This window comes from Misgurnus anguillicaudatus, chromosome 19 (genome assembly GCF_027580225.2).
Source record: "Misgurnus anguillicaudatus chromosome 19, ASM2758022v2, whole genome shotgun sequence".
Taxonomy (NCBI): Eukaryota; Metazoa; Chordata; class Actinopteri; order Cypriniformes; family Cobitidae; genus Misgurnus; species Misgurnus anguillicaudatus.
Window position 1 is genome coordinate 30,907,379 of NC_073355.2, and position 27,708 is coordinate 30,935,086.

At 37.6% G+C, this 27,708-nt stretch overlaps 4 protein-coding genes across 24 annotated transcripts in view; 3 read left to right on the forward strand and 1 right to left on the reverse strand.

The window, feature by feature from the left end:
- Window positions 1-886: 886 nt before the first annotated feature.
- On the forward strand, window positions 887-7,773 carry spsb3a (splA/ryanodine receptor domain and SOCS box containing 3a). Its single transcript, XM_055194297.2, has 7 exons — window positions 887-1,050; window positions 2,320-2,469; window positions 4,118-4,295; window positions 4,381-4,568; window positions 4,838-4,940; window positions 5,037-5,162; window positions 6,200-7,773. Exons 2-7 carry the CDS (start codon window positions 2,344-2,346, stop codon window positions 6,559-6,561), a joined length of 1,083 nt encoding a protein of 360 aa, XP_055050272.1. The 5' UTR covers window positions 887-1,050; window positions 2,320-2,343; the 3' UTR covers window positions 6,562-7,773.
- A 650-nt stretch (window positions 7,774-8,423) lies between these two features.
- mrps34 (mitochondrial ribosomal protein S34) lies at window positions 8,424-12,752 on the forward strand. The gene is made up of 4 exons (XM_055194318.2): window positions 8,424-8,560; window positions 11,276-11,598; window positions 11,685-11,727; window positions 12,153-12,752. Exons 2-4 carry the CDS (start codon window positions 11,281-11,283, stop codon window positions 12,452-12,454), a joined length of 663 nt encoding a protein of 220 aa, XP_055050293.1. The 5' UTR covers window positions 8,424-8,560; window positions 11,276-11,280; the 3' UTR covers window positions 12,455-12,752.
- nme3 (NME/NM23 nucleoside diphosphate kinase 3) lies at window positions 8,457-16,356 on the forward strand. 3 transcript variants are annotated; one of them, XM_055194321.2, is made up of 5 exons: window positions 8,457-8,560; window positions 14,410-14,540; window positions 15,268-15,369; window positions 15,504-15,616; window positions 15,723-16,356. In XM_055194321.2, exons 2-5 carry the CDS (start codon window positions 14,526-14,528, stop codon window positions 15,838-15,840), a joined length of 348 nt encoding a protein of 115 aa, XP_055050296.1. In that variant the 5' UTR covers window positions 8,457-8,560; window positions 14,410-14,525; the 3' UTR covers window positions 15,841-16,356. The 3 variants fall into 3 exon arrangements, with proteins under 3 accessions (XP_055050296.1, XP_055050294.1, XP_055050295.1); XM_055194319.2 differs by lacking the exon at window positions 8,457-8,560 and adding an exon at window positions 12,974-13,133; XM_055194320.2 differs by lacking the exon at window positions 8,457-8,560 and adding an exon at window positions 13,733-13,881.
- Window positions 16,357-16,457: 101 nt separating this feature from the next.
- mapk8ip3 (mitogen-activated protein kinase 8 interacting protein 3) overlaps window positions 16,458-27,708 on the reverse strand; it is a 38,160-nt gene continuing 26,909 nt past the window's right edge. For 15 of the 19 annotated variants that reach the window (XM_073857440.1, XM_055194306.2, XM_055194301.2 and 12 more), the window contains 14 exons: window positions 27,524-27,673; window positions 25,597-25,762; window positions 25,181-25,378; window positions 24,799-24,955; window positions 23,919-24,038; window positions 23,702-23,782; window positions 23,543-23,610; window positions 23,295-23,443; window positions 22,967-23,138; window positions 20,991-21,104; window positions 20,234-20,272; window positions 19,013-19,174; window positions 18,612-18,761; window positions 16,458-17,421 (listed from right to left, as the gene is read on the reverse strand). In XM_073857440.1, coding sequence (XP_073713541.1) covers window positions 17,297-17,421; window positions 18,612-18,761; window positions 19,013-19,174; window positions 20,234-20,272; window positions 20,991-21,104; window positions 22,967-23,138; window positions 23,295-23,443; window positions 23,543-23,610; window positions 23,702-23,782; window positions 23,919-24,038; window positions 24,799-24,955; window positions 25,181-25,378; window positions 25,597-25,762; window positions 27,524-27,673 — 1,851 coding nt within the window. In that variant the 3' untranslated portion in view covers window positions 16,458-17,296. The remainder of the gene's footprint in view (window positions 17,422-18,611; window positions 18,762-19,012; window positions 19,175-20,233; window positions 20,273-20,990; window positions 21,105-22,966; window positions 23,139-23,294; window positions 23,444-23,542; window positions 23,611-23,701; window positions 23,783-23,918; window positions 24,039-24,798; window positions 24,956-25,180; window positions 25,379-25,596; window positions 25,763-27,523; window positions 27,674-27,708) is intronic. The other 4 variants (XM_073857439.1, XM_073857438.1, XM_073857437.1 and 1 more) reach the window with 1 other exon arrangement.

A 27,708-nucleotide genomic window follows, 5' to 3' on the forward strand; every position in this document is an offset into this window, starting at 1 on the left:
ACTATCTGCTTGTCAGAATCACTGCATTGCAGCCTCAACCAAACTTTCCCATCAGCTCGTGCTGCAGACACGCCACGACTGGTAGAGAGGGGGCGCTATAGACCAGCACTGCTTCATTTTGGACCCACTTAGTATTTGATCAGTATCATTGTCAGTAATATTTTGATAAAAATTTTAGTTAAATTAAATTATTTAGGTATTATAATTAAAGGCTCACCAATTACAATTAAAATATTTTGTAATTTCTATAAAATATATTTGTTCTTATTATTTTTTTTATGCTGTAATGAAAATACACTAAGCAGAGTTTAAGAGGAAGGAATACATGTGATTTATTATAATGATAAAAAAATTTAACTTATTAAAAAAATACAACTTTTTTATTCAAATATATTTTTAAAAATTGTTTTGGGTTGAGATAAGCATCTAGGTGTCGTAGATCCACCTCGTTTTGCCTAAAGATAAAATAATATATACCTAAAGAATAAATATATATTACGACACCTAACTAGTAATCTTAATCAAGATTATCCAGGAATGAACAAATTAACAGTTTCTAAAGAATGCAACAATATATCCCGAAACAGTCAGTTAGCGGACATCATCATGGGGTATTTAGCCATATTTTTAAATATCAGAACACGAAGAACTAGAATCAATGGTTTGTCTGTCCCCAATGAAACAGAAAAATGAAAAACTACTGTTAATAATAATAGCATTCAGTACTAACCGTAGCATTGCTAAAATGAGGAAACATCAGAGAGGGTTTAGCGTATCGTAGCTGACTTTTAAGTGGCAGCTGTTTGGACCTGTAATCGTACAGGATTGAAAATAAGCCACACCTCATTCCAATTTTTGACCAATCAATTTTGAACCCGGTAGGCGGGACTTGTTAAATCATTGTTTACGTCTGTCGGGAAAGTAGGTCACTTACAAGTGTGACAGTTAGCTGGTGGACAGGATCGGATTTCTATCGCATATACACGCGTTACAACGTTATACTAAACACTTCAGGAATTATAGACACTAACGATTGCGGTGGGAACACAGGTAGGTTTGCTTTTACCTCAATAAAAACCAATGTCTTAATGAATGCAGCAGACAGGATGTTAAGCTTCAGCTAAGTCCGCGAGCGCGTCTCCGTTAGCGCTAAAATCAGATATGTGGCCTGTTGCACTTTCTATCATTTAATGTCGTATGGGCGTGGTTTACTATTTAACTGTAATCAACAGTATTTGTGTAACTGCAAGTGATCTGCGCTCCTGTAAACTAATCTTATAGACTTGCAAGGTGCCTGGCTTGTTGGTCACTTTTTGCGAGGCCTAACAACAGTGCATGTTTTGTTTATTTCGGAATCTATCGTAAGGAGCTTCCGTAAACCAATATGGCAGCTGGCTCTCAAATGATTATGTGAAATTAAATAACGGACGTTCGCAATGTCAGATATGCATCAGATAAGATTCTGGCTAAACTAGACTGTATTGTCTGCTAAATATTCCGTCAAGAAATGACAAGTGACAAGACAAACAAACGAATAGGAACTTAGCTGGTAGTAAACTACGTTAACTTATGGGTTAGAACCCAGGGAACACAAATAACTTAGGGATTAAATGTATAACTTAAAGGCGGGGTGCACGATTTTTGGTAAACGGGGTCCGGCCGAGTATCAAAACACACTTATAGCCAATCAGCAGTAAGGGGCGTGTCTACTAACCGACATCGTTCCCTGGGTTGTGTATGTTTGGAGCAGGTCTAGCAAAAGAAGGTCCAGATTCTATTGGGGTAGGTGCGTGTTCGTTTAGGTGATTTCAAATGTCAACATTGGCTTTCAGAGATCATACACCCCGCCTTTAATTGGTCTGCCAAATGCGTAAATGTATTGTAAATTAGGGCTGCACAATAAATCACATGCGATTGTCACGTGCATCTCGCCAGCAAAGCCAGTTCCTTGATAAGTAATAAATCGCTATTAGCTGCTTTGAGATGGAGTGGCATTTACTACACAGAGCCGTAGTTCACTTAAAAGTGGGGAAATATCGCATTCATAATTGCAGGCAATTCATCGCGATTGTGATGGCAATTTATTACTAATTAAGGAACCGACTTTACTAACAAGATGCGTGTGACAATCGCACGTGATTTTTCGTGCAGCCCTTTTATAAATGGGCTTACTGAAAGTACTGTAGACTGCCATCTCCATATTGTCACAAATAGAGACGGGTACAGATCTTACCTACTAATTCAAGTGCATTAACCTTATGTGTCTTTGATAAAGATTGGAATAAAGTCCTGCTATCTTTTCTCCTGCTCTCTCATCAGTGACCGACAGGTGTGAAGGTTGGCATGTCAAGAAGGAGCAGAAACAGCAGAGCGTGGCGGTACGTGTGGAGCGGAATCCGCAGGGATGCAGATGCGAGGGCTTTGGTTTTGGCCTCTGAAAGCGACGAGTGGAATTACGATCGCCAGGCGGTGGGTCACTGTTGTTATTTAATGTGGAAAATAACCTATGGAAATTTTTCAATATGTAATATTAGCCTCAAGTGTCACCAAAATGTGCCTGTGAAGTTTCAGGTCCAAATACCTTATAGATAATTTATTATACTATGTTGTAAAGGCACCCTTTTTGTATCTCTTTAAGTGCGAATGAGCTTCTGCTTTATCTTTACCGAAAACATACATCATTTTTAATAAGACAATCATCTTAGTTCATTGTTCATAATGAACGTGTGATATTGAATTATGTAAAGAAGGTTTAAAATGGAAATTATGACCTAACTGTGGTCCTTGAACGGTTGTGGACGGGGCCTGCACACAGTGATGTCAGTTTACTCAGAAAACGGCAACAGCGTGTCCATAGTTGGAAATCCCAGGGGCTTTCAGAGCTTTTTTTGTCATTTAAGGCCTTATAGGTGATTAACAATATTTTAAAATACTTCTCTTTGCACTGATTGGTTTAGTGCTGCCTCACGATTAGTCGCGACTAATCATTTGCAGAATAAAAGTTTTTGTTTACATAATAAATGTGTGTGTACTGTGTATAATAATTATGTTTATATAAACACACACACATAAATGTAAATTTTAAGAAAAATATATATTTATATAATAAATATTTATATTTATATATAATATAGATTATATATAAATATAAACATGTATATACACATGCAAATGTTTCTTAATTATATACATGCATGTGTGTATGTGTATTTATACATAATTATTATACACAATACACCCACATATATTATGTAAACAAAAACTTTTATTCTGCAAACGATTAGTCGCGACTAATCGTGAGGCAGCACTAGATTGGTTGGATTACATTACCATGTTCTTCTCAAACCTAAATAAACTTTATTAAATAAATGGTTTTGAAGAATAATATCAGGCGTTTCCCTGTGTACACATACACGTACAAGTACAGTTTTGGCTGTATTATTTGTGCCCACTTCAAAAATGGCTCTGGAGAAATTTTGTTTATTGCCCACTGTTAGATGAAATGTATGCTCATAAGCTTGTCCCATGAGACTGTTAAGGGTTTTACAGGGATTTTAAAAAAGGAGTTGGCAGGTTGGTTTTATTACAAAGCGTTTGTATACACACACAGTTACGTTCAAACAACATATAAAAGTACATTTCTCATACAAGGTGACCTTTAAAATGCTGTCATTTTATCTTAAATTTTGCTCAACATGAGGAACCTCCAAACAGCACAAACAGCCATCAATAAAAGTAGTACAGATGAATCTAGTGTCTTTCAAGGGGACATTTCACAAGACCTTTTTAGGATGTAAAATACATCTTTGGTGTCTTGTTAAAATTGACGTGGTTGGATAGTGCAGATTAAGGGGCGGTATTACTATTATCCCCTTCTGACATCACAGAGGGTGATACATTTAGATGACATCTTCACATGATTACAGAGAATGGTTTACCAAAATTAAGTTACTGGGTTATTCTTTTTCACATTTTCTAAGTTGATAGAAGCACTGGGGACCCAATTATAGCACTTAAACATGGAAAAAAGTCAGATTTTCATGATATGTCCTCTTTAATAAGTTCAAATGTGGCTGTGGTTATAGATGTTGATTTTCAACATGCATTTGTTCTGCAGTATAGTGATTCAGATTCAGAAGCTGAGTATCCAGCCATAGTGCCAGCGGTTCCAAGTGCAGTGCCCGTAACTGGAGAGTCATACTGCAGCTGCGATTCACAGATGGAGCTCGGATGTAACCCGCGAATCCGAGGTTACACGCACCTGCGAGACTGCCACTGTGGAGAAGATGACCAAGGTAGTGCCTGTTTCGACAAAACTTGTCATCAGTCAATCTTGGCTATGAGTTCCACCCTGATATTGGCATTTAACATGTTTGGCAGATTTTGACTGGGTGTGGGATGAAGGCAGTAGGTCAACCGCAACACTGCTGAGCTGCGAAAACAGAAAAGTGTGCTTCCATTCGGAATACAGCTGCGGAACAGCGGCCATTCGTGGCTCCAAAGAACTCTCAGATGGACAGCATTTCTGGGAGATCAAAATGACTTCACCTGTCTACGGCACAGACATGGTTAGTATAATTGTGCCACACAAAGGTTGGGCTGTGTGTTTGTTTTGGTAGTTGTTTGTATGCTTTGTGTAAATGGGGGCCGAATGCTTGTTTTGGGCATCTTATTTTAAAATGGCTGATACTAAACTTAGCAAATGGCTGACTTAGCATACCAAAACAAATCTGTCAGCATAAAGATATTACTGTTCAAGACTTAGCTGCTTTATAATGGGACGTTTTCAATGTATATGGGATGATACGTTTTTAATGTTCAGTATGTTTCTATGTAGATGGTAGGCATTGGCACATCAGATGTGAATCTGGACAAATATAGGCACACGTTCTGCAGCCTGCTGGGTAAAGATGAAGACAGCTGGGGTCTGTCATATACAGGTAAAACAAGTTTAGTGCTTCATTCATAAACACCTATACTTTGTACAGCATAGGGCTTAAGGATTCTTTTGTAATGTTTGTTTGTGTTCCCGTCAGGTCTGTTACATCACAATGGGGACAAAGTGAGCTTTTCGTCACGTTTCGGCCAGGGTTCTATTATTGGCGTTCACCTGGACACTTGGCACGGAACCCTCACCTTTTATAAAAACCGCAAATGCATTGGTGAGCGCTACACGGCTTTCAGCTGTGACCTTTCTGTTCTTGCATTATGTGCATATGTTATGTAAGTGTCAGTTTCTGCCGGAAAATCAAAGATGATATGGAGATACAGTGAAGTTCTTCGAAAAACATTTTTAAAACTTCAGGTTAACATTACTCGAATAGCTAATTTTAGTAACCTGACAAAGATGTTTTAGGTAGGCATGATTCAAGCTACTAATCGATTGAAGCTTTGTTTAAATTCAGTTAAACATTTGATTTTTACCGTTTTCGAAATCCATTTAGCATAGCTTAGCATAATCCATTGAATCTGATTAGACCATTAGCATCGCGCAAAAAAATAAACAAAGAGTTTTGATATTTTTCCTATTTAAAACTTCACTCTTCTGTAGTTACATTGTGTACAAAGGCCGACGAAAAAATTAAAAGTTATGATTTCTAGGCAGAACTATACTCTCATTCTGGTGTAATAATCAGTGACTTTGCTGCTGTAACATGGCTGCAGGAGGCGCAATGATATTACGCAGTGCCTGAAAATAGTGTTCTGCTATTAAAAGTAACCATGGGGACTATTTTTGGGCAGTGCGTAATATCACTACGCCTGCTGCAGCCATGTTACAGCAGCAAAGTCCTTGATTATTACGCCAGAATGAGAGTATAGTTCCTAGCCATATCGGCCCAGAAAATCGTAACTTTTAATTTTCCGTCTGTCTTAGTAGACGATGTAACTACAGAGGAGTCAAGTTTTAAATGGGAAAAATATCAAAACTCTTTGGTTATTTTTGAGAGCGATGCTAATGGTCTAATCAGATTCAATGGATTATGCTAAGCTATGCTAAAAGTGGTACAGCCAGACCTGGATATCAGCTGAATGGATTCCAAAACGATTAACATAAAATGTTTAACTCTAGGGAAACTGGAAAATTAGCATATTTTTAAAAAATGGAGTGATTGCTTTGAATGGCCGATATATCAGTGCATCTCTAATTATAATAGCAGTTGATCATTGTAATAGCAACTTTTTTATGTGTTTGTGTTAGGTGTAGCAGCTACAGAGATAAAGAATAAGCGTATGTTTCCCATGGCATGTTCCACCGCTGCCAAGAGCAGCATGAAGGTGATTCGTTCAGTTTCAGCCCCAACCTCACTGCAGTACCTCTGCTGCTCCCGTCTCCGCAAGCTCCTTCCCTCCGGAGTCGATGCCCTCAGAGTGCTGCCTCTCCCACCTGGTCTTAGACAACTTCTTGACTCCAAACTAGGATGGGTGCTGAGCCTGGACCACACACAACTGCACACACGCTCGAACACACACACCTCGCCCGGGCCCTCTTCGGGTAGTGACTCTGAGGGCTGCTCCTCAGACCCCGAGGCCTGTCAACGAAAACGTTGCCGTTGGACCTGAGACTGTGCCCGCCTCATACACATCCACTCACCCTTTCATCATGCAAACATTAAAAATGTTTCTTTAGATGAAAAAGAATCAACATAAACACTGGACTTATGCTTTCTCTTACAAAAGCGAATGACAGAGTTTGCTTCATAAATCAAAAACTAAATTTAAGGTCAGTAGAGCCAGTTTAACTAGTTGTAAGTATTCTTTCTTAAGGTTCAAAGGTAGCTTCCGCTACCTTTGACACAATAGCATTCTTTTCTCTTTTTTTTATTCTGTTGTGAAGTTCCAAATACACAATGGAATGACGGTCATAAGCTCTTTTAAAAACAAGATGGGAACTTTGTGACGTCTTTCTAGGAAATAATAACATCCAACACCCTTTGAAACAAAGACCCGCTCATTACACACATAAACAATACATTTACATTGAGTGAAGTGTACATTTTTCCATTACTTGGATCATGTGGGGGTAGAAAAAATTATGTGAGGAATAAGAGGAATATAATTTACAAATGGTGAAATGCTGACAAGATCTGTTCTGTCTTTATGTTTGAGTCTATTTATCAAACAATCATTACATTTTTACACTGTTGTTAGTGAGTGAATTAAGAGCGGTGATGTCAGAATGAATATTATTGATAAACTGTGTTTTAAATACCATTAAGTTTGGAACGGTGAGGAAAATGTGTATGTTTCTATCTCTAGGAATTGCGCTGGGCCCTAGTCCTTACTCAAGTGTGTATGTTTGTGTGTGTGTGTTTGAACAGTATTTCTAGAGAAATGCTGTGTTTATTTTTTTTTATATCTTGATGCAGTTGTCAAACTGACTGATCTTAACTTAAGTGGAAGTTAATTCAGATTTCAATCTGTGCAACTGATGTCTACATGAGGTTCATATTGAATTCATATGGGGTTTATATTGCAGGTTTTGTAATTCATTGTAAAGAAAGGCAAATCAGTTTTTGTTATGCATAAGAGCACTTTCTTGCTTATTGTATCTATAGAAATATATACAGATCCCCTATGCTGTTTTATGCATATTGTATGCATATGGTATGTCCTGAGTACTCTCTCTTTCTATCCCTTGCCACCCAGTTTTCTTGTCTTTCTATATACATTAAGCATGGCCTTTTCTATGTATTATGAAAATATATATGCATTAAAAAGGGGCTGGATATTTTTTGTTTTCTGAAATCTTAATAAAGATTTCCTAAAAGAAAATATGGAGCTACTTTGGTAACGTTACACAAGATTTTAACTACAGTTAATAGAGAGAGATTTTGCATAATACGTATCTTAACACTCACGAAATGCAGCATAATGACAGTAAGGCAGTGGACTTAAAGGGATAGTTCACTTTAAAATGAAAATGTTGTCATCATTTACTCATGTTGTTCTAAACCTGTATGAATTTCATTTTTCTGATGAACACAAAAGGAGATATTTTGATAAATGATGGTAACACACAGCAGTAAGTGACTATAGACTTCCATAGTAGGAATAAAAAATAATGATGGAATTTAATGGGTACCATTAACTGTGTGCTTACCATCATTTATCAAAATATTTTCTTAGTCATTTAATACAATACTTCCAAAATATTTTTTTCCTATTATGGAAGTCAATGGTCACTTACTGCTGTGTGTTTACCATCATTTCTCAAAATATCTTCTTTTGTGTTCATCAAAAAAAGGAAATTCATACAGGTTTAGAACAACATGAGGATGAGTAAATGATGACAGAACTTTCATTTTAAAGTGAATTATCCCTTTAATTTATGCTTAATTTAACCCACATTATCGATAGTATTATTGTAGTCAAACATGTGTACTAACTAGCCATCGCACATTTTATTTGTTGCTGTATCTTACTTCTATTTGATTGCTATCGCACACCATTAGTGTCCCTTTAAGCGGAACTGATAATATTCACATGTTTCGCACGGACTGCTTTTCCTGACGGGTTGTAGCAGGCGTGACGTAATTGTGGAGGTCAAGGCAAAAGACTGGTAAGAGATTATTTTGAAATCTTATCGTATTTTCATTTATTTCATTAATTTTTTATTCTTGTGGTTTGAGCTGCGGTGTTGGAACTTCACCTGTTTAATATCTGGAATGTTATGAGGTAACGGGTGACACGTGAGGCATGCACGCTCAAATAACCGCAGCTGAATGTTTAGCTGTTCTTTATTTAGTGTAATTCAGTTATTAGCTGTTTTACTCGTTTGTTCCGCTTTATATATTACCAGCAGACCAAGTAATAAGAAAATATTGACCGTTAAATATTTTACAAAATTGACATTTAATATTGCCAATATGGTCAGCAAGAATTAAACCACATCAAAGCCAGATTAGCTTTATATTAATTTCAAACATAAACAGTACAGTTTAGTATAGAACTACTAAGATGGTACACACAGGACCCTGCTTAGTGCTGAATGAGAGACTGGATAAGACACCACAAGAAATACTATCCTAAAAAGACTTAAAAAGGTTAAATAAGAACTAAAATGAGACATAAATCTTAAACTAAGCTGAACTAAATATTACAATACATAATATTACACTAAATATTATACTATACAAGACTAGATAAAATGCATGTGGGCAACCAGCATCATTACATAAACGATGGCCCTTGTTTTTTAAACATACAGTTGTGCTCAAAATTATTAATATCCAGGCCAAATTTCTAATTATGGTGAATTTTTATTTCACAAAAAAAGGCATCTTTTAGCTGGAAACGACACAAGACAGTGGGCAAAGACTGTAAGACATTGTGTTAGATATATTAATTAAAATATTTCTTTACATTTTGACAAAATGTCCCATGTCCAAAATTATTCATACCCTTTCTCAATAATACATGATGAGGCCTTTTAAATGGTTATTGTAATTGGCGGCAAGGTTTTTGCATATTTCCGCTGGGATTTTGGAGCACTTCTCTTTTGCATAGATCCCCAGGTCCTTGAGATTGGAAGGCTTCCTTTCCATCTCTTTGGTCTGCAATTCTCTCCACAAATTCTTAATTGAGGTCTGGACTCCAAAAGTTGATATTGTTATCTGCCAATTATTTCTTAACCACTTTTGCTGTGTGATTTGGATCGTTATTTTGTTGTTTTTCTGTCTGTTTCGCTTCAGAATCTTAATGTAGTTTTCATTTTTCCTGATGCCATTTAATTTCACAAGGTTGCCTGGCCCATTGGCTGAAAAACCCCCCAAAGCATCATGTTCCCACCACCATGCTTGACTGTGGGGATCATAGATATGTATATAAAGGCTAGATGGCTCAAGGCGGAGTCCCTAACGGCATCACCTGGCGGCCATCTTACGACAGGGCGCTCGCTCACTCGTAGCATTGAGTTTAATGGTGCAGGTACTTTTAAATGACCATAACTTGCTCAATTTTCTACCGATTTTCAAACGGTTTGGGTTTTTACAAACGTTATTAACGTGGCTATAATTCTGGATGCTTTAACATGTTTCATGAATTTATTTTTTATTTTTAGTATAGGTATGCAGTGTCATAGGTACATCTTTGACGTTTATAACAAACCAAACCGTTTGAAAATCGTTAAAAAATTAAGCAAGTTATGGTCATTTAAAAGTACCTGCATCATTAAAACTCAATGCTACGAGTGAGCGAGCGCCCTGTCGTAAGATGGCCGCCAAAATGCGGACGTTGCACTCAATTGGCCAGCAGCGCGGACGAGCCATCTAGCCTTTATATACATATCTATGGTGGGGATAGTGTTCTTAGGGTTGAATGCTTCACCTTTTTTCTCCAAACAAAAGTCACATCTCTCAGTCCAAACAACTCAATTTTGAGTTGAATCAGATCATAGAATCGACCTTCATTGTACAGGTGAGGTTCTGCAGAGGCTAGATGAGCTTTTCTGTGCCTGTCTTGAAGAAGCGGAGCCCACCTTGGTGGCCTCCATGGAGGCCAGCCTTGTGGAGTGTCTGCCTTGAAATTTTGTTAGCAGCATTATTTAAATTATTCAGGGTGGCTTTATGTAATCCTTGGATTCTTCTAAGCCTACCGGCCGGCTCACGCACTACCAGTCTTGCCAGTGTAGGGGTCCATTTTTTTTTATTACTCCGCGCCGGGAACATTGTTTGTATTCTTGCAATTGGCAAAGGCGGATTATCGCCACCAACTGGGCTGGAGTGTTTATTATTCACGCTCTCAACGGAAGAATGAACAGTGTGAGGCGTTTGGAAAAATAGGTCCACAAGTTTACAACGAATGATAAAACACCTGTCGGAAAGCATCTTTTGTAGCGAATTTTGTGTAAGCATATCAGTGAACACCGCTGACCACTCGGTGAGTTTCACGTCTTTGTAAACGAAAGTTTAACGCATTTTAGGAAGGATTGTTCCAGTGCACCTATACACCCATTGTAGAGGTGGGAGGTGAAACGACAAATACCCGAAAATTCTTGGGGCAGCCGCATATGTCGAAATTTCTGTCAAAACCATTCTATTTCACCATCTGAAAACAGGGCTTTAAGTGTAAAATAATTTGTCCTTTAATCAAGCTTGGCAAGATTTTAGTCTTAATGTTTGCAAACCTAAATAGATGCAAACTATTTGCTTAAGGGTACATTTTACTGACAAAATTCACAGTTCTTTGTCAGCTTTGTCACTTAAAGTTGCATACCCCAATCAAGTTTTAAGTATGTCCATCTTTTAACCTTATATTTTTATTATCTGTCGTTTAGGCAAAATGGTAAAGAAAAAGCGACTGAGGCTTATAGCCGAGATGGCACGAAAGATCCGGGCGTACCGGGAACTGAAGAATCGGCCACGCGACTCTCAACGCTATGCATTAGACTACGAAACAATGACACGGCCTTTCACTGGTAAAATGCTGCCAGTGCTGGCTTGGCCAGATGTGCGAAGAGAAACCCGACTTTTTACGCTACTTTCTGGCATGCGAATGTTTGGGGTGGGACGGATCTTCACACGCAAGTCATGGCTGGATGAACATACAGAGCCATGTTATTGGAAAATAACAAAAGTCAAAGTGGATTACACAGCAGAAGTAAGTACTTGGTCTGTTATTATCATTTGTGGAAATGATTGTGTAAATGCATGTGTTAAGATGTTACATATTGTTTTCTTCCTTAGAACATGGACCATGGAAAAGCATGGGGCATTCTAACATTTAAGGGTAAGTGTAAACCTTAACTAATAGATTGCCTAACTTGCAAGTTGCGTTGGATGAAAGCGTCTGCCAAATTAATAAATGCAGTTGCAACGACTAGTTTACATTTTTTATGACCACTCCAATATACTGTAATTATATACTGAGTGTTCCTGTAAAGCAGTGCTGCAAAAAGTTATGGGTTTGGTCTTAGGAAAGCTTGTTATTGCCCTGTAAGTCGCTTTAGATCAAATGAAAAATACTGAAATGATTTAGACAGGCCAAGTTAGAATTAGTTTGTTTGCAATCACATTTAAGATGGCAGCATTTTGTCTGTTCTTCCACTAACATGTTCTAGCTTTGAGACGAATCAACCAAAGTAAACCAAACGTAAGCAAAACGTAATTGGTATAGGTCGCATCTTTACCGTGACATACTGTTTGGTGTTTCAGGTAAAGAGGAGCCCACAGAACGTGAGGTGGATAAGGTTATGTACCACGACTGGCGTCTGGTTCCCAAATATGAAGAAGAGGCTTTTAAACGCTGTGAACCCGTCCCCGAGCCTCCTGTTCGTTACGTGAATTACCCACCTCTCCTCCGTGCTATGATTCTTGCTCAGCAAGCGAAACAGTTGGGTGTGGCAGTAAGCACTATCCCAGAGCCCTCTCTACCATTGAAACGGGATGTCCTGCTCAGTTATGAGTATTTTAGGAGTCAGGAAGAGAAGAAGAAGCAGGAGGGCACGCCTGTCTAATCCTGATGTCCATTTTTAGGGGGGAAAGGTCATGGTGATGTCTGTTTAATACCTTTGAATGGCCACTGCTTACAAAAAACTGGTTTTAGTCAATGCTATATTTTGTAAGAGGTTCAATCCATCACCCTGGAAATATGTTGCTTATGAGGGGGAGAAGATCTCATTTGGACGGAGTCAGACCCAAAAGAAAAACCCTCTGTGGAAAGACTTTTTTTCCCATTATCTCATAAAAAATGTAATGTATGTGTAATGTTTGTTTTTGCATTATTTACAGCTAAATAAAAAGTCGTTTAACTGATTTTGGTCTGATTTCATAGTAGTTCCCAATGTCAAACTGTCCTCCAAGGCTGGCTTGATGGATTTTAACATATTGTATACATGCACGTGTATTTTTATCGTAAAGTATTTATACATCATGGTAGTATTTATTGTACTGCATTTATGCAGGTTTAAACAAAAACATTCGTACATATATATAGCTGAACGTATTTTGCATGATTCAACCAAATGGGATTTCTAGGGCTGCGCACATGCGCATGTCATCTAGCGACACCCATTGGCGCGCGCAGGCGTCTCGTGGTGCCTCTTTCTTCTGAAAACTCTGTAGCAATCCGTGCTTCCTGCACTGTCATTATGATCATACTTTTCCTAACGCTGTTTGCGAATGTTTTCAAGACCGGTAAGTAAAACACTAAGAGGCGTTTAAATGATTTTTGTTAATCGTCATGAAAGTGTTGGAACGACTTGAGCATTTTACGTCTGCTGTTAATTGAAAGGTCCATCTTATGAGCTATTGTTTGCTAGGCTAGCTATACAGATCTAACGTTACTAGTAACAGTGAAGATGTAAATAATTATTTTACGGATAATTACCATGTTGTCAAACCTGTACTTACCTTTTAATGTCAACATCTATAATTGAAGCATTTCGCTACACCACACGCGGGTCATTCATGTCTTTAGGGTTACCTTTAAAGGCACCAACTAGAAATGTTTTGAGCCATAATCTATAATAAAAACGAATTGCAATTTGCAGTTGTTTTAAACCCAAATATAAGAGTAATAAGTTGCATTATTTGCATGGTCGTTTTTTTACGTTTTTGTCTTCATCCTATTAATAGTGTAGGTTGTGTTTTTTGCGATTGGCTCATACGTATTAGCCTGCGCCATATTAATCCGTGATTGGCTCACAGCTATGTTCCTGCGCCATGCTCAGTCGTGATTGGCTTATAAATATTCGTCTGCGCCAGGCTAACCCTTCATTGGGTCAGATACGTACCCCCCTGCATCATGCTCATCCATGATTGGCCAGTCTCTATTAGATACTGCGCGAGACGGCTGCACTAATAATGGGTACTAAAAGGTCACTGTCCGACCAAAAAGGGCTCGTTGATTTAGGGGCGAAACACGCCAGGACTGTTAAATCTGGTATGTTTAAGGACTCAAACCAAATAGACACCATCGCGCAAGGAGCTACATTATATTGTGAACCTAATACATTTTATATAATATATGATTTATGGGACATAATTCTCAATTTTTTTATATAGAATATAAAATAATTCATATTTAATGCTCAAACATGCGATTTCAGCACGATTATAGTCGTGACATTCGGGAAATAAGTGTGAATACTAATAGGTTGTTTATTTTATTGATTTGATATTAATATTAATTGCAACCCAACCACGCTTTTTGTTGTTTGTAAAGAATGCACATAAATATTTTATGAATTACTTTTTGGTTTGTTTTCTTTTAGGCTGTTTATAACATACTGTATACATGTAGCATGATTTTATTACGTGTGCCCTTTTAGAATAATGCGTGCTTGTTAGTTCTGTGTCATTTATGTTTCTGCGCCAAAACAATACTTTGAACTAACACAATACACGACTTGATGGTTTTTAGAGCTTGTGAAAAAAGTGTTTGTTTATTTGTTTTGTATGTTTATCTCAGGATGGACCGGTCCGAACGAGCGCACGTTTATAGCAGTGAAGCCGGATGGTGTTCAGCGCAGACTGGTGGGTGACATCATCCGCCGCTTTGAACGCAAGGGCTTCAAACTGGTCGCAATGAAGTTCCTGCAGGTAAGAGTCCAACTGGACCATTAAAATATACCACACAACATCATCTACAGTCCCTCTCATAAGGGACTGTGTAACATTGACTTGATCTGAAGGCTTTCCTGTAAATCAGCTAGTTGGGCACGATGCAATGTACTTAAAGGGGTCATATTATGAGATATTTTTAAGATGTAAAATAATTCGTTACTGTCCCCAGAGTGTGTATGTTTTAGTTTAAGCTCAAAATACCATATAGATAATTTATAATAGCATGTTAAAATCGCAAATTTGTAGGCATGAGCAAAAGTGTGCTGTTTTGGGGTGTGTCATTTAAAATGCAAATGAGCGGATGAAATGCAAACACTGATCACAATGATGGTGGTTGGTTGTAATTGAAACTCAATTGTGCTGTCAAGTCCTTCTTTTCTCTTTCTTTTTCTCTGAACTAAATGGCAGTGCTGTGGTTGTATAGTGCAGATAAAGGGGGCGGTACTATTGTAATTCGCCTTGCTACCTACCTCACAAAACAGGCAAAATCTGAACGACCTAATTTTTCACATGCTTTCAAAAAATGGCTTACTCAAATTAAGTTACTGGGTTGATCTTTATCACATTTTCTAGGTTGATAGAAGCACTGGGGACCCAATTATAGCACTTAAACATGAAAAAAGTCTAATTTTCACGCTATGACCTCTTTAAAACGTGTAAAAATATTATTTTGCATGTCTGACCTTCATGTTCTTGTGTGCAGGCATCTGAGGAGCAGCTCAGACAGCATTACTGGGATCTGAGGGAGAAACCTTTCTACAATGGCTTGGTCAAATACATGAGCTCTGGACCTGTTGTAGCTATGGTAAGGGATAGTCTGAAAATATGCTTGTACGTTTTACGTTCATGCTGATGTAATGTTAACCTCTAAAAGCTCATGGTCATGCGCCTTTGATGCACTGTGTCCCTGTGTTTGACTTTGTGTGGTTTTTTTTTTAGGTGTGGCAAGGGTTGGATGTGGTAAAGACGTCCAGAAAGATGCTCGGAGAGACAAACCCTGCAGATTCTCTACCAGGCACTATCAGAGGAGACTATTGTGTGGAAGTGGGCAGGTTGTTTGTTTAAATAGTTTTAATGTTTATGTGTGCGAGTTTGGTTAACTCAAATTGAATGTTTACAAAAATGCTTAATGTATTGTGTTATATTTCTTTTGTGCAGGAATGTCATCCATGGCAGCGATTCAGTTGAAAGTGCTCAGAGAGAGATCTTACTATGGTTCAAGCAAGATGAACTAATTTGCTGGGAAGAGTGCAGTGAGCACTGGATCTATGTTTGAAAATGAACTGCATCAAAACTGAAATCCTGGCAGTAGGATACATACTCCTAATAGTTTAAGTATACGCATAAGCCGTCAATTGACCAAAATACTTAAAGTAGTTGCAGCTTTTTCAATACTAGCTAGTGGTTTTTGGTTTAGGTAAAGGTGCTGAGCGTTTTTAGTTAAGCTGTTTTGACGTAAAGGGATTTTGTCTTTTGCTTTTCTTTGCTCATGCTGCTATTTGTTCATCATCGCTAACATTTCACTTCATGACTCTATGCTCTTATTGGTCAGTCATGCCCTTAAAGGAACCTTGAATGCACTGTTTTGACGTTTTCAATACTTGAAATGTTTACAGCCACTTAAGGACAATGTTTACATTTTTACATCCAACATACTCCTTGTCATCTTTATGCAATACACATAATAGCAATAATGAATGAATATCCCTATAATGTTTTGTCTTATCTTAGTTTTGTGGTTGGAACTCATGACCAAAGGGGCCTCACATCATTAATAAATTATTCATTTGTACATTGGGTGTCTGTCATCTATATTTTTGTATATATAAAGTATATAACATGTATGCAGTACTGGTCTACCAAATCATAATGAATATAAAGCTAAAGGCAGAATTCTTGAGCACATAAACATGTTTATTAATACTTAATCACACATACAGTAGAGAACACAGAGTGATGATTTACAAGGCGACTGGGTGGGATATCCATCTTTTCAAACCTGCAGCCAAAGGGACATCACCTTAGCTGTTAACCTCATGCCTAATCCCAAGGGAGGTTATCATATCCAATCAGCACACATCTCACTGAGATTGCAAAATAAGATGCAATTCGTTGAATGATTTTGTTGAAATGATTAAAACTTTGGGTTGTGCTAAAACCAGATCACCTATTTACTTGCTAACCTGTCTTATTGTATCTGCAGTGCATCTTTCAGTATATCCTTTGCATTGTTGCTGTGTTCTTTAACCATATATAGCCAGGTGATATTGGTTAACTATACAAAAACCTTCTTTATGGACCAATGTGCGTTTACTTCTAAAAAAAAAAAAAAACGTTTTTATCCAGCTTCACGCCTCAAACATTTCTATTCATTCAGTGAGCTGTGTGCTGAAGGATGGGTAAAAATAGCAAAAACTGGGTAGTTTCTCCAAGAACAAAATTTGGTACTGGTTTAAGCTGTTTATACGCATTTAATTTGCCATTCAATCATAAGATGCAGAGAGTTTTGAACACTGGGTGTGTTTTTAGGCAGGGTAAAGTTTTAAGGATTTTACAGGTAGTTATAATTTAGGGTAGGAAAATACAGGCCACGGGGTTCAGTATAGGACATTTATAGGAGTAGTTACAAGGCAGAATTTGGGGTATAGTTACAGAAAGAGGTAAAACTTTATACTCTGTCTTTGGGGTGGAGTTATGGGGTAATGGGGGCAGGCAAGAGGTGTCCATTAGTGTTACTCTGGGCCATAAGACACCTGCCAAACAATAATATGGCTTCTCTCTGCTTTAGACAATGCCGGCTTGATCTGAGGGGCTGATTCTGCATCTGGTTCCTCTGTCTCATCATCCTCTCCATCACCTGAGAAAAAGAGACAATAAATAAGATGATACATAATAGTAGCGAGGGTTTGTCTGCAAGTATGGCGAGGTTGTTATAATGAGCTCATGAATATTAATTAGCTTGTGCTGATGTTACTAGGATTTTTGCACCATAGAGACAGAGCGCAGTTATGCAAATTTGAAAACCACGCCCACGGGGGGGAAGCAATCCAACCCTCTCCATTGACTTTGTATTGCGAGAAGCCGCCTCCTTGTCATTTCTGGCTTATAACAAAAAACTGAATAATGCCTAAAAGCTGCTGTGTGACAATATGTACAGCTAACAAGCCAAAGAACCCAGAAATAAGTTTTTATAAGCTGTCGAGCCGTAAAACCCAGTCTTTAAGGAGAATAAAGTGGATCGCAGACTACGTTTCCCCCTAGTGGACGCAGTTTTACTAATAGAAGTACTATGAAAAGTTGCCTGTGTCCGTTTTTGTGTCTTTAAACGCTCGTTTTTTGGGGTCGACAGCTTATAAAAACTTATTTACAGATTAAACTTAAAAACAGAATAATACCTAAGCTGCTGTGTGACAAGGTGTACATCTAACACGCCAAAAAAAACAAATACGTTTTTATAAGCTGTCGACTTCAAAAAACGAGCGTTTAAAGACACAGAAATGGAAACAGGCAACTTTTCATAGTACTCCTACCAGCAAAACTGCGTCCAACAGGGGGAAACGCCGTCGGCGATCCACTTTATTCTCCTTAAAGACTGGGTTTTACGGCTCGACAGCTTATAAAAACTTATTTCTGGGTTCTTTGGCTTGTTGGCTGTACATATTGTCACACAGCAGCCTTTACGCATTATTCAGTTTTTTGTTATAAGCCAGAAATGACAAGGAGGCGTCCTCTCGCAATACAAAGTCAATGGAGACGGTTGGATTGTTTTCCCCCCCGGTGGGTGTGGTTTTCAGGTTATGACGCGCTGCGCTCTGTCTCTGTTGACTTCTAGTAGTAATTTCCTACTATATAAGTCAATGGGGCTGCTTCATCATTACAAATTTCTTCCTTTGTGTTCAGCAGAACAAAGAAATTAATACAGGTTTATAACAACATAAGAGTGAATAAAAGATAACAGCATTTTTATATGTGGGTGAACTATCCCTTTAACATTTGTGTTTTCTATAATTCAGTGTTTTGTGCAGATAAAAATGTAGAGATTCTTACCAATACGAAAGTCGATGTAACCCTCTCCTCCACTCAGCACCAGCACGTTCTGAAGACTCTGTGCTTCTGTGTCCGCTGGGGCTGCTGTGGACCCCTGAGACTCTGATGGGCTGTCCAAAACACTACCATTCAGGGTGGCCAACACATTGCCTGAAAACAAATGAGGAGATACTTTGAAACAACAGAATTAGATGACATCCCACGGAGCTCACATATTGACATAGTGATAAAAATGTGAATGCACTACAAGTCGATTTGAAAAAGGTGACTGGCACATGCATAAACATAAATATACAAGATATTCTAAATAATGGATATAGTAATACACTAAATACTCAATTGCCATGACTGACCAATCATAACCAAATATTTAAATACAAAAATTTTAAATCAATACTTACCGGGCACTGTCACAAAGAACTTGACTGCATCCCGGTGTCCATGAAAACAGAGTTGAGCCTGAGCCATGGAGCAGTACGGTATGAAGCTGCTCTTCTCTGAGTTACTGTCATCTGCATATACATGTATCACACCCCCTGATGATGTGGGTGACACCTTATTGGCTGCAAGAGCATGAAAAACACATCAAAAACCAATTACTAAATCTTGCGTTAATGGCCACTGCTTAAAGGATTAGTCCATCTGGAGTAAATCCAGATAATTTACTCACCACCATGCCATCCAAAATGTTGATGTCTTTATTTGTTCAGTTGAGAAGAAATTATGTTTTTTGAGGAAAACATTCCAGGATTTTTCTCATTTTAATGGACTTCAATGGACCCCAACACGTTAACGTTAACGCTTGACGGAAGGCTTGCCTGAAGCGCAGCCAACACCTAATCACAGTGGCCGCAACACATGCTCTGGTCTTCCATAAACGTAATTGGCTGGCTCTGCCTAGGCGATCTGATTGGCTGACGCATGCATTGCCGCTTGAAAAGTTGAGAAATGTTCAACTTCTGCTGCGAGCAACGGCACTGACGGATCCACAATTCAGTTCGGCAACGCATGATCTCACCCATTAAAAGTGAATGGGAAGCGTCAACGCTTCCGCCCCATGTGAATGTACCGTTAAAGTGCATATTTTTATTTTTCTTGGCAAAAATGACTTAAGAGTCCTTTGAAACTGCAATTTTAAACTGCATTAAAACTGTTAAGTGTTGGGGTCCATTAAAGTCCACTAAAATGAGAAAAATCCCTGAATGTTCTCCCCAAAAAACATAATTTACTCTCGACTGAACAAAGAAAGACACCAACACCCTGGATGACATGGTGGTGAGTAAATTATCTGGATTTTTTTTAAGAAAATTGACTAATCCTTTAAATAAAGTACATTTGCCAGAAACTGCGGAGGAGAACACATGATTATATTTAAAAAAAAACTTGCAGCATGCAACATTCATACAACACAGCTTTGTATACGGAAACAAAACACCATGGGAGTATTACTCAAAAAAAAAATATATATATAAAAGATATAGAGATAAATCATCTATTACACCAAAAAATGTAAGAACCACTGACAGAAATCAAGTTGGAATAATGAGAATTAAAAATAAGAAATAAATGTGAACCCAAAAGAAGCGCATAATATAATGAGAGTCCGAATGCTCCATACTTACCCCTCAGTCCCAGAAGCTGACCTCGATGAAGCACTACAGCTACAGGAAAGAGGAAGAGGAACAGGGCAGGACAAAAGAGCAACACTAATGAGACATAGCGACCGATGGAGATGATAAAATTGTGAATAAGAAACAGATAAGTTCGGAGCAAAAGGAGATCGCCAAGTGCCACAGAGGTTGGTAGGCAATTAATGGATTAGGAAAGGAAGTAGCCTGGAGGTTACTGATCCATGCTGAGCAGATAAACAAAAAGTGCATAATCCCAAATTGTTGATAACTTCAGTGCACAGAAACAGGAAGATTCATAACTGCAGTTTGTGATCTACTGCTGACAAGACATTTGGAAAGTATTAATATGTTGTGTTTTGGATGTCCTTCATGATTTTGCTAACTAATAGATGTTTGGTAGTACATTCCAATAAACCAATCAGATGAGATCAATATGCATTTCGAGCTTATAACCATGGTTAGGGCATTGTACACTATTGGTATTCACCTATCATTTCCTTTTATTTCTAGGTATATAAGTTAGAAGTAGGATAAGGGTTTGTAAGGTTTTTCTACAGAAAATTGTTGAGTATTTTGGGTGTTGGTGTTTTAAGGCCAAAGTCTAAACATTTCCACATGGCTGGATAACAGTATTGAGCTAATACTCTTTGTGGATAATAGTGAACATTTTTGGTTGATCAATTAAAAGGGAACTGGTTTGGATGATCAAAGGCCTTGTTATTTTGGTTTGTGTATCCATATAACTTACTTTCAGTCAATGGGATAGAGATGATGACTCCATTTCCAGTTCCCACCCATAACCTGTTTCCTCCAATCAGCAAAGCAGTAATCCTGACAAATGAGAAGCCCAACTTTCCTGTACCTGTCAATCACAGACAAGGCAGCAGATCGTAAAACATTGCTCTCATTGCTGCTAAAGGTTTATAAATAAAATGCAATATGCTTATAATCAACACAAAGTAAAAAATATATATACTATTTTTATCAAATTGATCTTCTAGTGTAAGCTTTTTTCTTTCAGTTAAATACTTGATTGATATTTTTAACAATTTCTTGACATAGTGGCTTATGCAGTAATAAAATCTAAATTAATGATCAAATGTTATATAATTACATTAATAGAAATTATCAGATAATTGCACAATAAAATATACTATACATATTGTTATTTATATTTATACAACAGTTCTTTCTGGTTCTCGAAGCTAAGAGCTATGCAATATTGTGCTGATAACGGCACTGTAACCGCTTCACCTTTCGTATCATTCCGCCACCTAGTGAATGGAGGTCCTAAACAGGCTCATCTCTGAATGGAAAAACACAGACGCGCTGTTTTTAAACACTCTCCGTGTGTCTTATTAGTTCACTAGCTCGTAAATCAGTCGGTGAATCCCAATCGGAAGTTATTATTCCGTTAAAGATCAGCGCTCTTGGATGTTACGTTAAACTTAATGGGATTAATGTCTTGTCACATCTTGTGGACACTTGGAAAGAGGAATGTAAACACTCGTTTTTTTTTCTGGAGCTATATCTCTTACCAGAACGCGAAAACACCGTGGAACTGCAGGTAAGCCCCGCAGCTTTTAAATGTGGACATTGATTATTTATTTAATCGCGACGTGACTATTAAAACATGTTATGAGATATCGCCCCTGGTATATTTATAAGCAGCATGCAAAAACATATCTCTGACACTTATAAACAGTTTTATATAGTACTGACAAGAACAAAGTTTAATAATAATCGAGTGCTCGTATCGCATTAAGAGTAAATGGGAAACCAAAAGTAACATTATATAAGTATAGTTTTATTAACTTTTACATCGCGTCAAAACAATAACAACACAAAAGACACTAAATATGAATAAGAAAACAAGTAATAGTTTCATCATGACACCAAATACTGCGGATTTGATCTCATTTTGACCATCAAAAACAAACAAGGCGAATATCAGAGCCAGGGAATCCCTGTCAGAGATGTAGCCCAGAGAGGGCGGTGGTCAGCAGGGCGAGTGAACACTGACGTCCGCTCATGCTTTGGTTCTCATACGTACCGAATCTCACTAAGCAAACGTTCAAACAGGCGCTATCTTTACTAATCGACTGCAGATTTAAATATAATACATATACATTCTCGACTGAACTAATCTTAAAACTACACTTTGTGACCAAGAAACGTTAATATAAAGAAACGCCTATCCGTCCATTGAGTTATTATTAGATTCAAAGCAGCCGAAGTGTTACCTGTCATTCTGGCAGCCCTCAAATCCGTGGCGGAAAAAGTAGTTCTCAAACAAAGAGGCTTTTAAAATAACTCTGTTGTTGTTTTCTAGTTTTAGTTTTTCAAACGTGTGCCGTCGAACTGTTGTATAAAAGCAATATCGCTCTCAGAGTCGTGTGATATGGCTCTGTATCATCACGGCTGTGATTGCCTCCGGCACTCTGGCCTAATCACAGCCGTGATGATATAGAGCTATATCACACTCCTACTCGAGCGATATTGCTTAAATATTTCATGATATACAATTATATAATAAAAATACAACTAATATATTTTTTATAAATATTCAGATATTCAATGCAATATAAAACAAGTTAGGCCCAAGTATCAAAAATACAGATAAAAGCAACTACAATAAAAAAAAGAATAATTCTGTAAATGTATTCAACTATCAGAATGATATAAAGCAGGACTTTGTGTTGATGTCACATAAACAAGTGTTACCGAGCATCTTGCTGACATATGGTTCAATATCCACGTCCTGTAGATGCTGGTGTGTGTGTGCATGATACAGGCGAAGGGTTGAATCCAAACGAATTGAAACCCAGACTCCATCACCGATCCACGCCAGCTGCCTCACCTGACTCTCTTTGCGTGGATGAGCGTCAAAAGATTTCTATATAAAGCAGAAAGAAAAACACGGAGACAAAATGAGACTCAGAGAAATAAGGGAACAAACATTTTAGAACAGAAACCACAGGCATTTGAACCAGCAGATGTTTTCTGATGCAGGTAAAAACAGAAGATAAATATATTTGGCCTCATGTCTTACCTCAATTTGCATACTCTTGGGCTGGATGACATGGATCTTGTTCTTGTTACCACACCAGACTTTGTCATGCACCACAGCCATGCATCGGATGGAGTGGTGGGGTCTCCCCAGATCCATTAGATGATAGTTAGATAGGTCCCATTGTCCATCTATGTGGAGATTTCACACAAATGTATCTATTAATGTGATCCTATTCATTTTATGTAAGTAAAATGTTGACTACAGGACACAGGTGGGATAAAGCAAACCTTCAGCTCTGTGGAAGATTGCAAGAGTGCCATCGGCTAACGCAACCAAAACCCTGCCCTTCACATGCCTACAACACAAATCGAGGAAAAAATTACTATAGCTCTTTAAACAGGTGTTATTTTTAATCAAATTTATCCTTTTCAAACCTTTATACTTACACCAAGCTTAGTACAGAATCTTTAAGTTTGATTGAATGGAGACACTTCTTCCAGTTTGACACTGCCGAGTGAACATAAAGCCTGAGGAAAGAAATTGCGTGTTTTACATTGTGAGTAATGTTAAAAAAATACACATATTTCGTTGTATGTGGTTATGTATTGCTTTGGGTAAGTGTGTGTTAGAGATAGAGAAATGAGAGTGTGATCTGATATTAACCAGCCGTTCTGGGCTCCAAGCCACATAGTGGGAGCTGCGCTCGTTCCTGCACCATCATCTCCTCCTTCCTCTGAGTCTTTTGGAGCTGATGTTACCCGCTCCTTCGGCACACCCGCCTCACTGATGTTTCAGTATAACACACATCAGAACAGAACATGCACACCCATAAATCATTTCCTAAAGTTAAGCCAAGTTACGTTCAAGCAAATTTGATCTTGCATAAACAAAATTTCTACAAAGCAACAAATCCTTTCATCAATCTGTACAATTTCTATATCTAATTGACGTAAAAAAATTTGACACGAGACAAATCCAATCTATTAGGATTAAAGTGGGATATACATTTTTCACCTGTCCTGTTATAGGTGTAAATTGTAAATCTGATCACTTACAAAAGCTAGGTTTGTCTGGGAATGCTGAATTGATCTAAATATGTACAACATTGAATGATTTTCACAAACAATACAACAACCTACTGTACATACTTGGAAAGTTTAGATCAATATAACATCTATGATATACGCCTTGACCCCTCCCAGAATGCAAGAGACCAGTCTTGTATTTCAACCAATAAAAAAGACAAATAAAAAATATACATAATAAAAAAGTAAAATAGCACACGATCAAAAAAAAAAAAGAAATATATTTGCAGAATTGGGGATGCAAAGAGTCATCTAGCCACATACTTTGGAGTAAATTTATAAAAATGGTCTTATTTTACAGAAAAGTTTGTGCTCTACAATTTAAAAAAAAAAACTTGATGATGCAATTTTAAGAACTGCCGGCGGGTCCGCAGAGAGTAAGGGGTTAAATTTTAAGTTAAACAGTTTACTGTGGTTTTAAAGTGTGGTATTAAAGACCCTGTTTATGTGTGAGGTACCTGTGTGTGTTGTCTGTAAAGACATGCTCTGTGAAGGATCCGAGGGTGTTGTCCGTGTTCTCATTTGTCCCCGCCTCCTCTGACACCTCAATGGCTTCTGTTGCCTCCTCTGCAGACTGTGACACTGCCAAACTTCTACACACAGGAGCTGTAGGAGCTACACACACATGCACAAGGAAATATAAAGCCATACAACCAATGCTTCAGGGGTATGCACTATTCACTTATGATACAAGACAAATATGGTGAAAAGAATTAGCTTAAACTAAAAGTGTTCCTGTGCTCAATTGGTATCAGCAATGCAAAAGAATTTAACTCCCATCTTTTAAAAACACACACATACATCTTTACAGGTAATCACTGAATTCAGCGTTTAGTTTACCTTGGCTTCGGTCCTGCACAGGCGTATCAGTGCGAGAGGAACAGTTGCTGCGTACTACGCTGCAGTTGGTGGCGCAGCCCACAATTGTGATCCCTGCCAACATGCCCTCCACTCCACCCTTTTCCTCTGAGGCACCGTCACCTCCGCCCTGCTGCTCCAGAAATATCTCACCTGCTGGGTAATCGCTCTCACTGGCCGCTACGCACACACACATGCATGGAAATATGCACTTGTAACTGTAATCAAGAATTACGCAATATGTCTACTACAATGATTACAATTCTATGTGTGGGTGGTGTTTACACTAAAATGTTAGGTGGAGCAAATCTCTTGTACCTGTAATTGAAACCCTTGTCATTGTTGAATACTATTTATTACATGTTTATTTATGTTCAGCCAACAACCGGCACACTCACCTGGAACACTGGAGATGCAAAGCACATGGGCGTTACACACATTAAACTGGTCAACTAGTGAGCAGGGTTGGTTGGCATCGATGATGACCACTTTACTAGCTGAATGAGTGCTGGTCAGGATCCATACACGGCTGCTCATGGAGTCTGTCTCGTGCAGTTCCTTAGGCTTATATAGGACAAACAAATTTTATGTAAACATATTGTATAATTGTGTTATTAAAAACTCACTTTAATTCTTTTTCACTTTAATTTGAAACTAAAATGTAAAATAAAAATTAACTCATTCCCCGCCAGCAACATTAAAAAAAAGTTGCCGACATTTTTTTGTGATTTTCACAAAATACCTTCCAGGAATTTTTTTCTATAAATATATAAACATACAAATATATCAAATTAAAAAACAGACCCTCTGCTTTCAAACAAACAAACAAAACAGGAAAAACAATTACCTATCTTTTCATTTGTTCCCTTTCTTTATAACCTATTAAATATGGGTGGGTTTATATAAAAAAAATACCAAATTTTATGCAAAAAGTTGAAATAATTGCATTTTTTGTAAAGGGATTTTGTTAGCAAACATATTCAGAGCAATCATCAAACCATACACACAGTTTAAAACTTGTAAAATTACTTTTTGCTTCAGTTTTTGATGAATTGGGTAAGAGCGCCATTACAGGTTATCATAAAAACTCATCAGGAAAGTGTCATTGGTGGGAAAATATTTTCTTTTAATTGACAAGACAACTTGTCAATGGCAGGGAAAGAGTTAAATAAAAACATGCAAAATAAAAGTGATCTCTCTGTCAATAACAGATATGTGACTGATTGTGATTTATTTTTTTCTATGTAAAGTCAGAATACAAACCTATTCTCATGAAATGCGTATAAATAGCACGCAGTGTAAATCGTGCAAAACATACACCACATTTCAACTTTGTGTGCACATACACCACCCCTTTCCGTTTACTTAATATGGTGCATCTTTTCGTGTCGTTCTATTGATTGGTTTCTCTTTTTTTCTTTTTTTTTACATTGTCGCTTGGGTTTGGGGTTTGCTTTAGGATGTCATTTAATATAAAGGTTTATTCATGTTTTGTCTATTTTTAAATCTTCTTCGCTTGGAGTTGGGGTTAGAGTTGGGGTTTAGGTTAGGATGTCATTTCATGTAAAAAAAACTGGCTCTAACCCCAAACCCAAGCGACAATGTAAAAAAAAACAGAAAAAAAACAATAAATAAATCAACACGAAAAGATGTGGCGTATAAGTGAATGGGAAGGACTGGCTTATCATATGCACGTAAAATTGGAATTTGGCATATGTATTGTACTATTTTCACATTGCGTGCTATTTATACGCATTTCATGAGAATGGGCTGATAATACATAATATTATGAAATTCTGTAAAAATATCTTTAATATTGACAGAGTTTGAAATATTAAGATTGAAATCAATGTGAACACAATTAGTGTCCATGAAACTTTGATGCTCCTAATATTAAAATTAGAGTTATTATGAGATCTTACAGACCTAGTCTCATATACTGAATAAAAACCAGTGGTTGTCAACCTTTTCACTTCAAGGCCCCCATATTGCCCAAAACAATATTTGAAGTCCCCCCTTACTTTACTTCTACCCAATAGAATGCTTTAGACCTCGACATGGCTAGACAAATTTATATTTATTACAAAATAATCAAACAATAAAAAATAGAAATTTTTAGTTGTTTTATCTTATTGTAATGCTTTTTTGACTTATTTTGAATAATATTAAGTCATCTTAAGGCCCCTTGGTTGAGAAACACTGATGTATTTCTGGTATACAATATGTTTACCGTATTTATTTTTTATGAACATTATATATGAAATTATTTATTCATTTATGAAATTATATAACTTATGTCACCGTTTAATTATTTTAGATGCCGACCTTCTTTTTCTCTGGTGAGCTATGCTCGCTCTTGTCTCCGACTTCAGCTTCACCGGTTAGCGGATCTGAGCCATTGGTCGGCTTCACGTCTGCAGCGTCCTGGTTGGACGTCTTCCAGCCAGTCAGATCCACACCGGCTGCACACCACAGCTGAGCGACAGAACAAAAGTTTGAGTCCAAAGCTT

What these genes read in the sequence shown, in the direction of transcription:
- nme3 (XM_055194320.2), top strand. Translation starts at nt 13,803, where the DNA reads ATGGGTACTAAAAGGTCACTGTCCGACCAAAAAGGGCTCGTTGATTTA. An exon ending in CGCCAGGACTGTTAAATCTG is followed by an intron (nt 13,882 to 14,409) that starts GTATGTTTAAGG and finishes TGTTTATCTCAG; the next exon opens with GATGGACCGGTCCGAACGAG. An exon ending in TCGCAATGAAGTTCCTGCAG is followed by an intron (nt 14,541 to 15,267) that starts GTAAGAGTCCAA and finishes TCTTGTGTGCAG; the next exon opens with GCATCTGAGGAGCAGCTCAG.
- spsb3a (XM_055194297.2), top strand. Translation starts at nt 2,344, where the DNA reads ATGTCAAGAAGGAGCAGAAACAGCAGAGCGTGGCGGTACGTGTGGAGC. An exon ending in GGAATTACGATCGCCAGGCG is followed by an intron (nt 2,470 to 4,117) that starts GTGGGTCACTGT and finishes TTTGTTCTGCAG; the next exon opens with TATAGTGATTCAGATTCAGA. An exon ending in CTGTGGAGAAGATGACCAAG is followed by an intron (nt 4,296 to 4,380) that starts GTAGTGCCTGTT and finishes CATGTTTGGCAG; the next exon opens with ATTTTGACTGGGTGTGGGAT.
- mrps34 (XM_055194318.2), top strand. Translation starts at nt 11,281, where the DNA reads ATGGTAAAGAAAAAGCGACTGAGGCTTATAGCCGAGATGGCACGAAAG. An exon ending in AAGTGGATTACACAGCAGAA is followed by an intron (nt 11,599 to 11,684) that starts GTAAGTACTTGG and finishes TTTCTTCCTTAG; the next exon opens with AACATGGACCATGGAAAAGC. An exon ending in GGGCATTCTAACATTTAAGG is followed by an intron (nt 11,728 to 12,152) that starts GTAAGTGTAAAC and finishes TTGGTGTTTCAG; the next exon opens with GTAAAGAGGAGCCCACAGAA.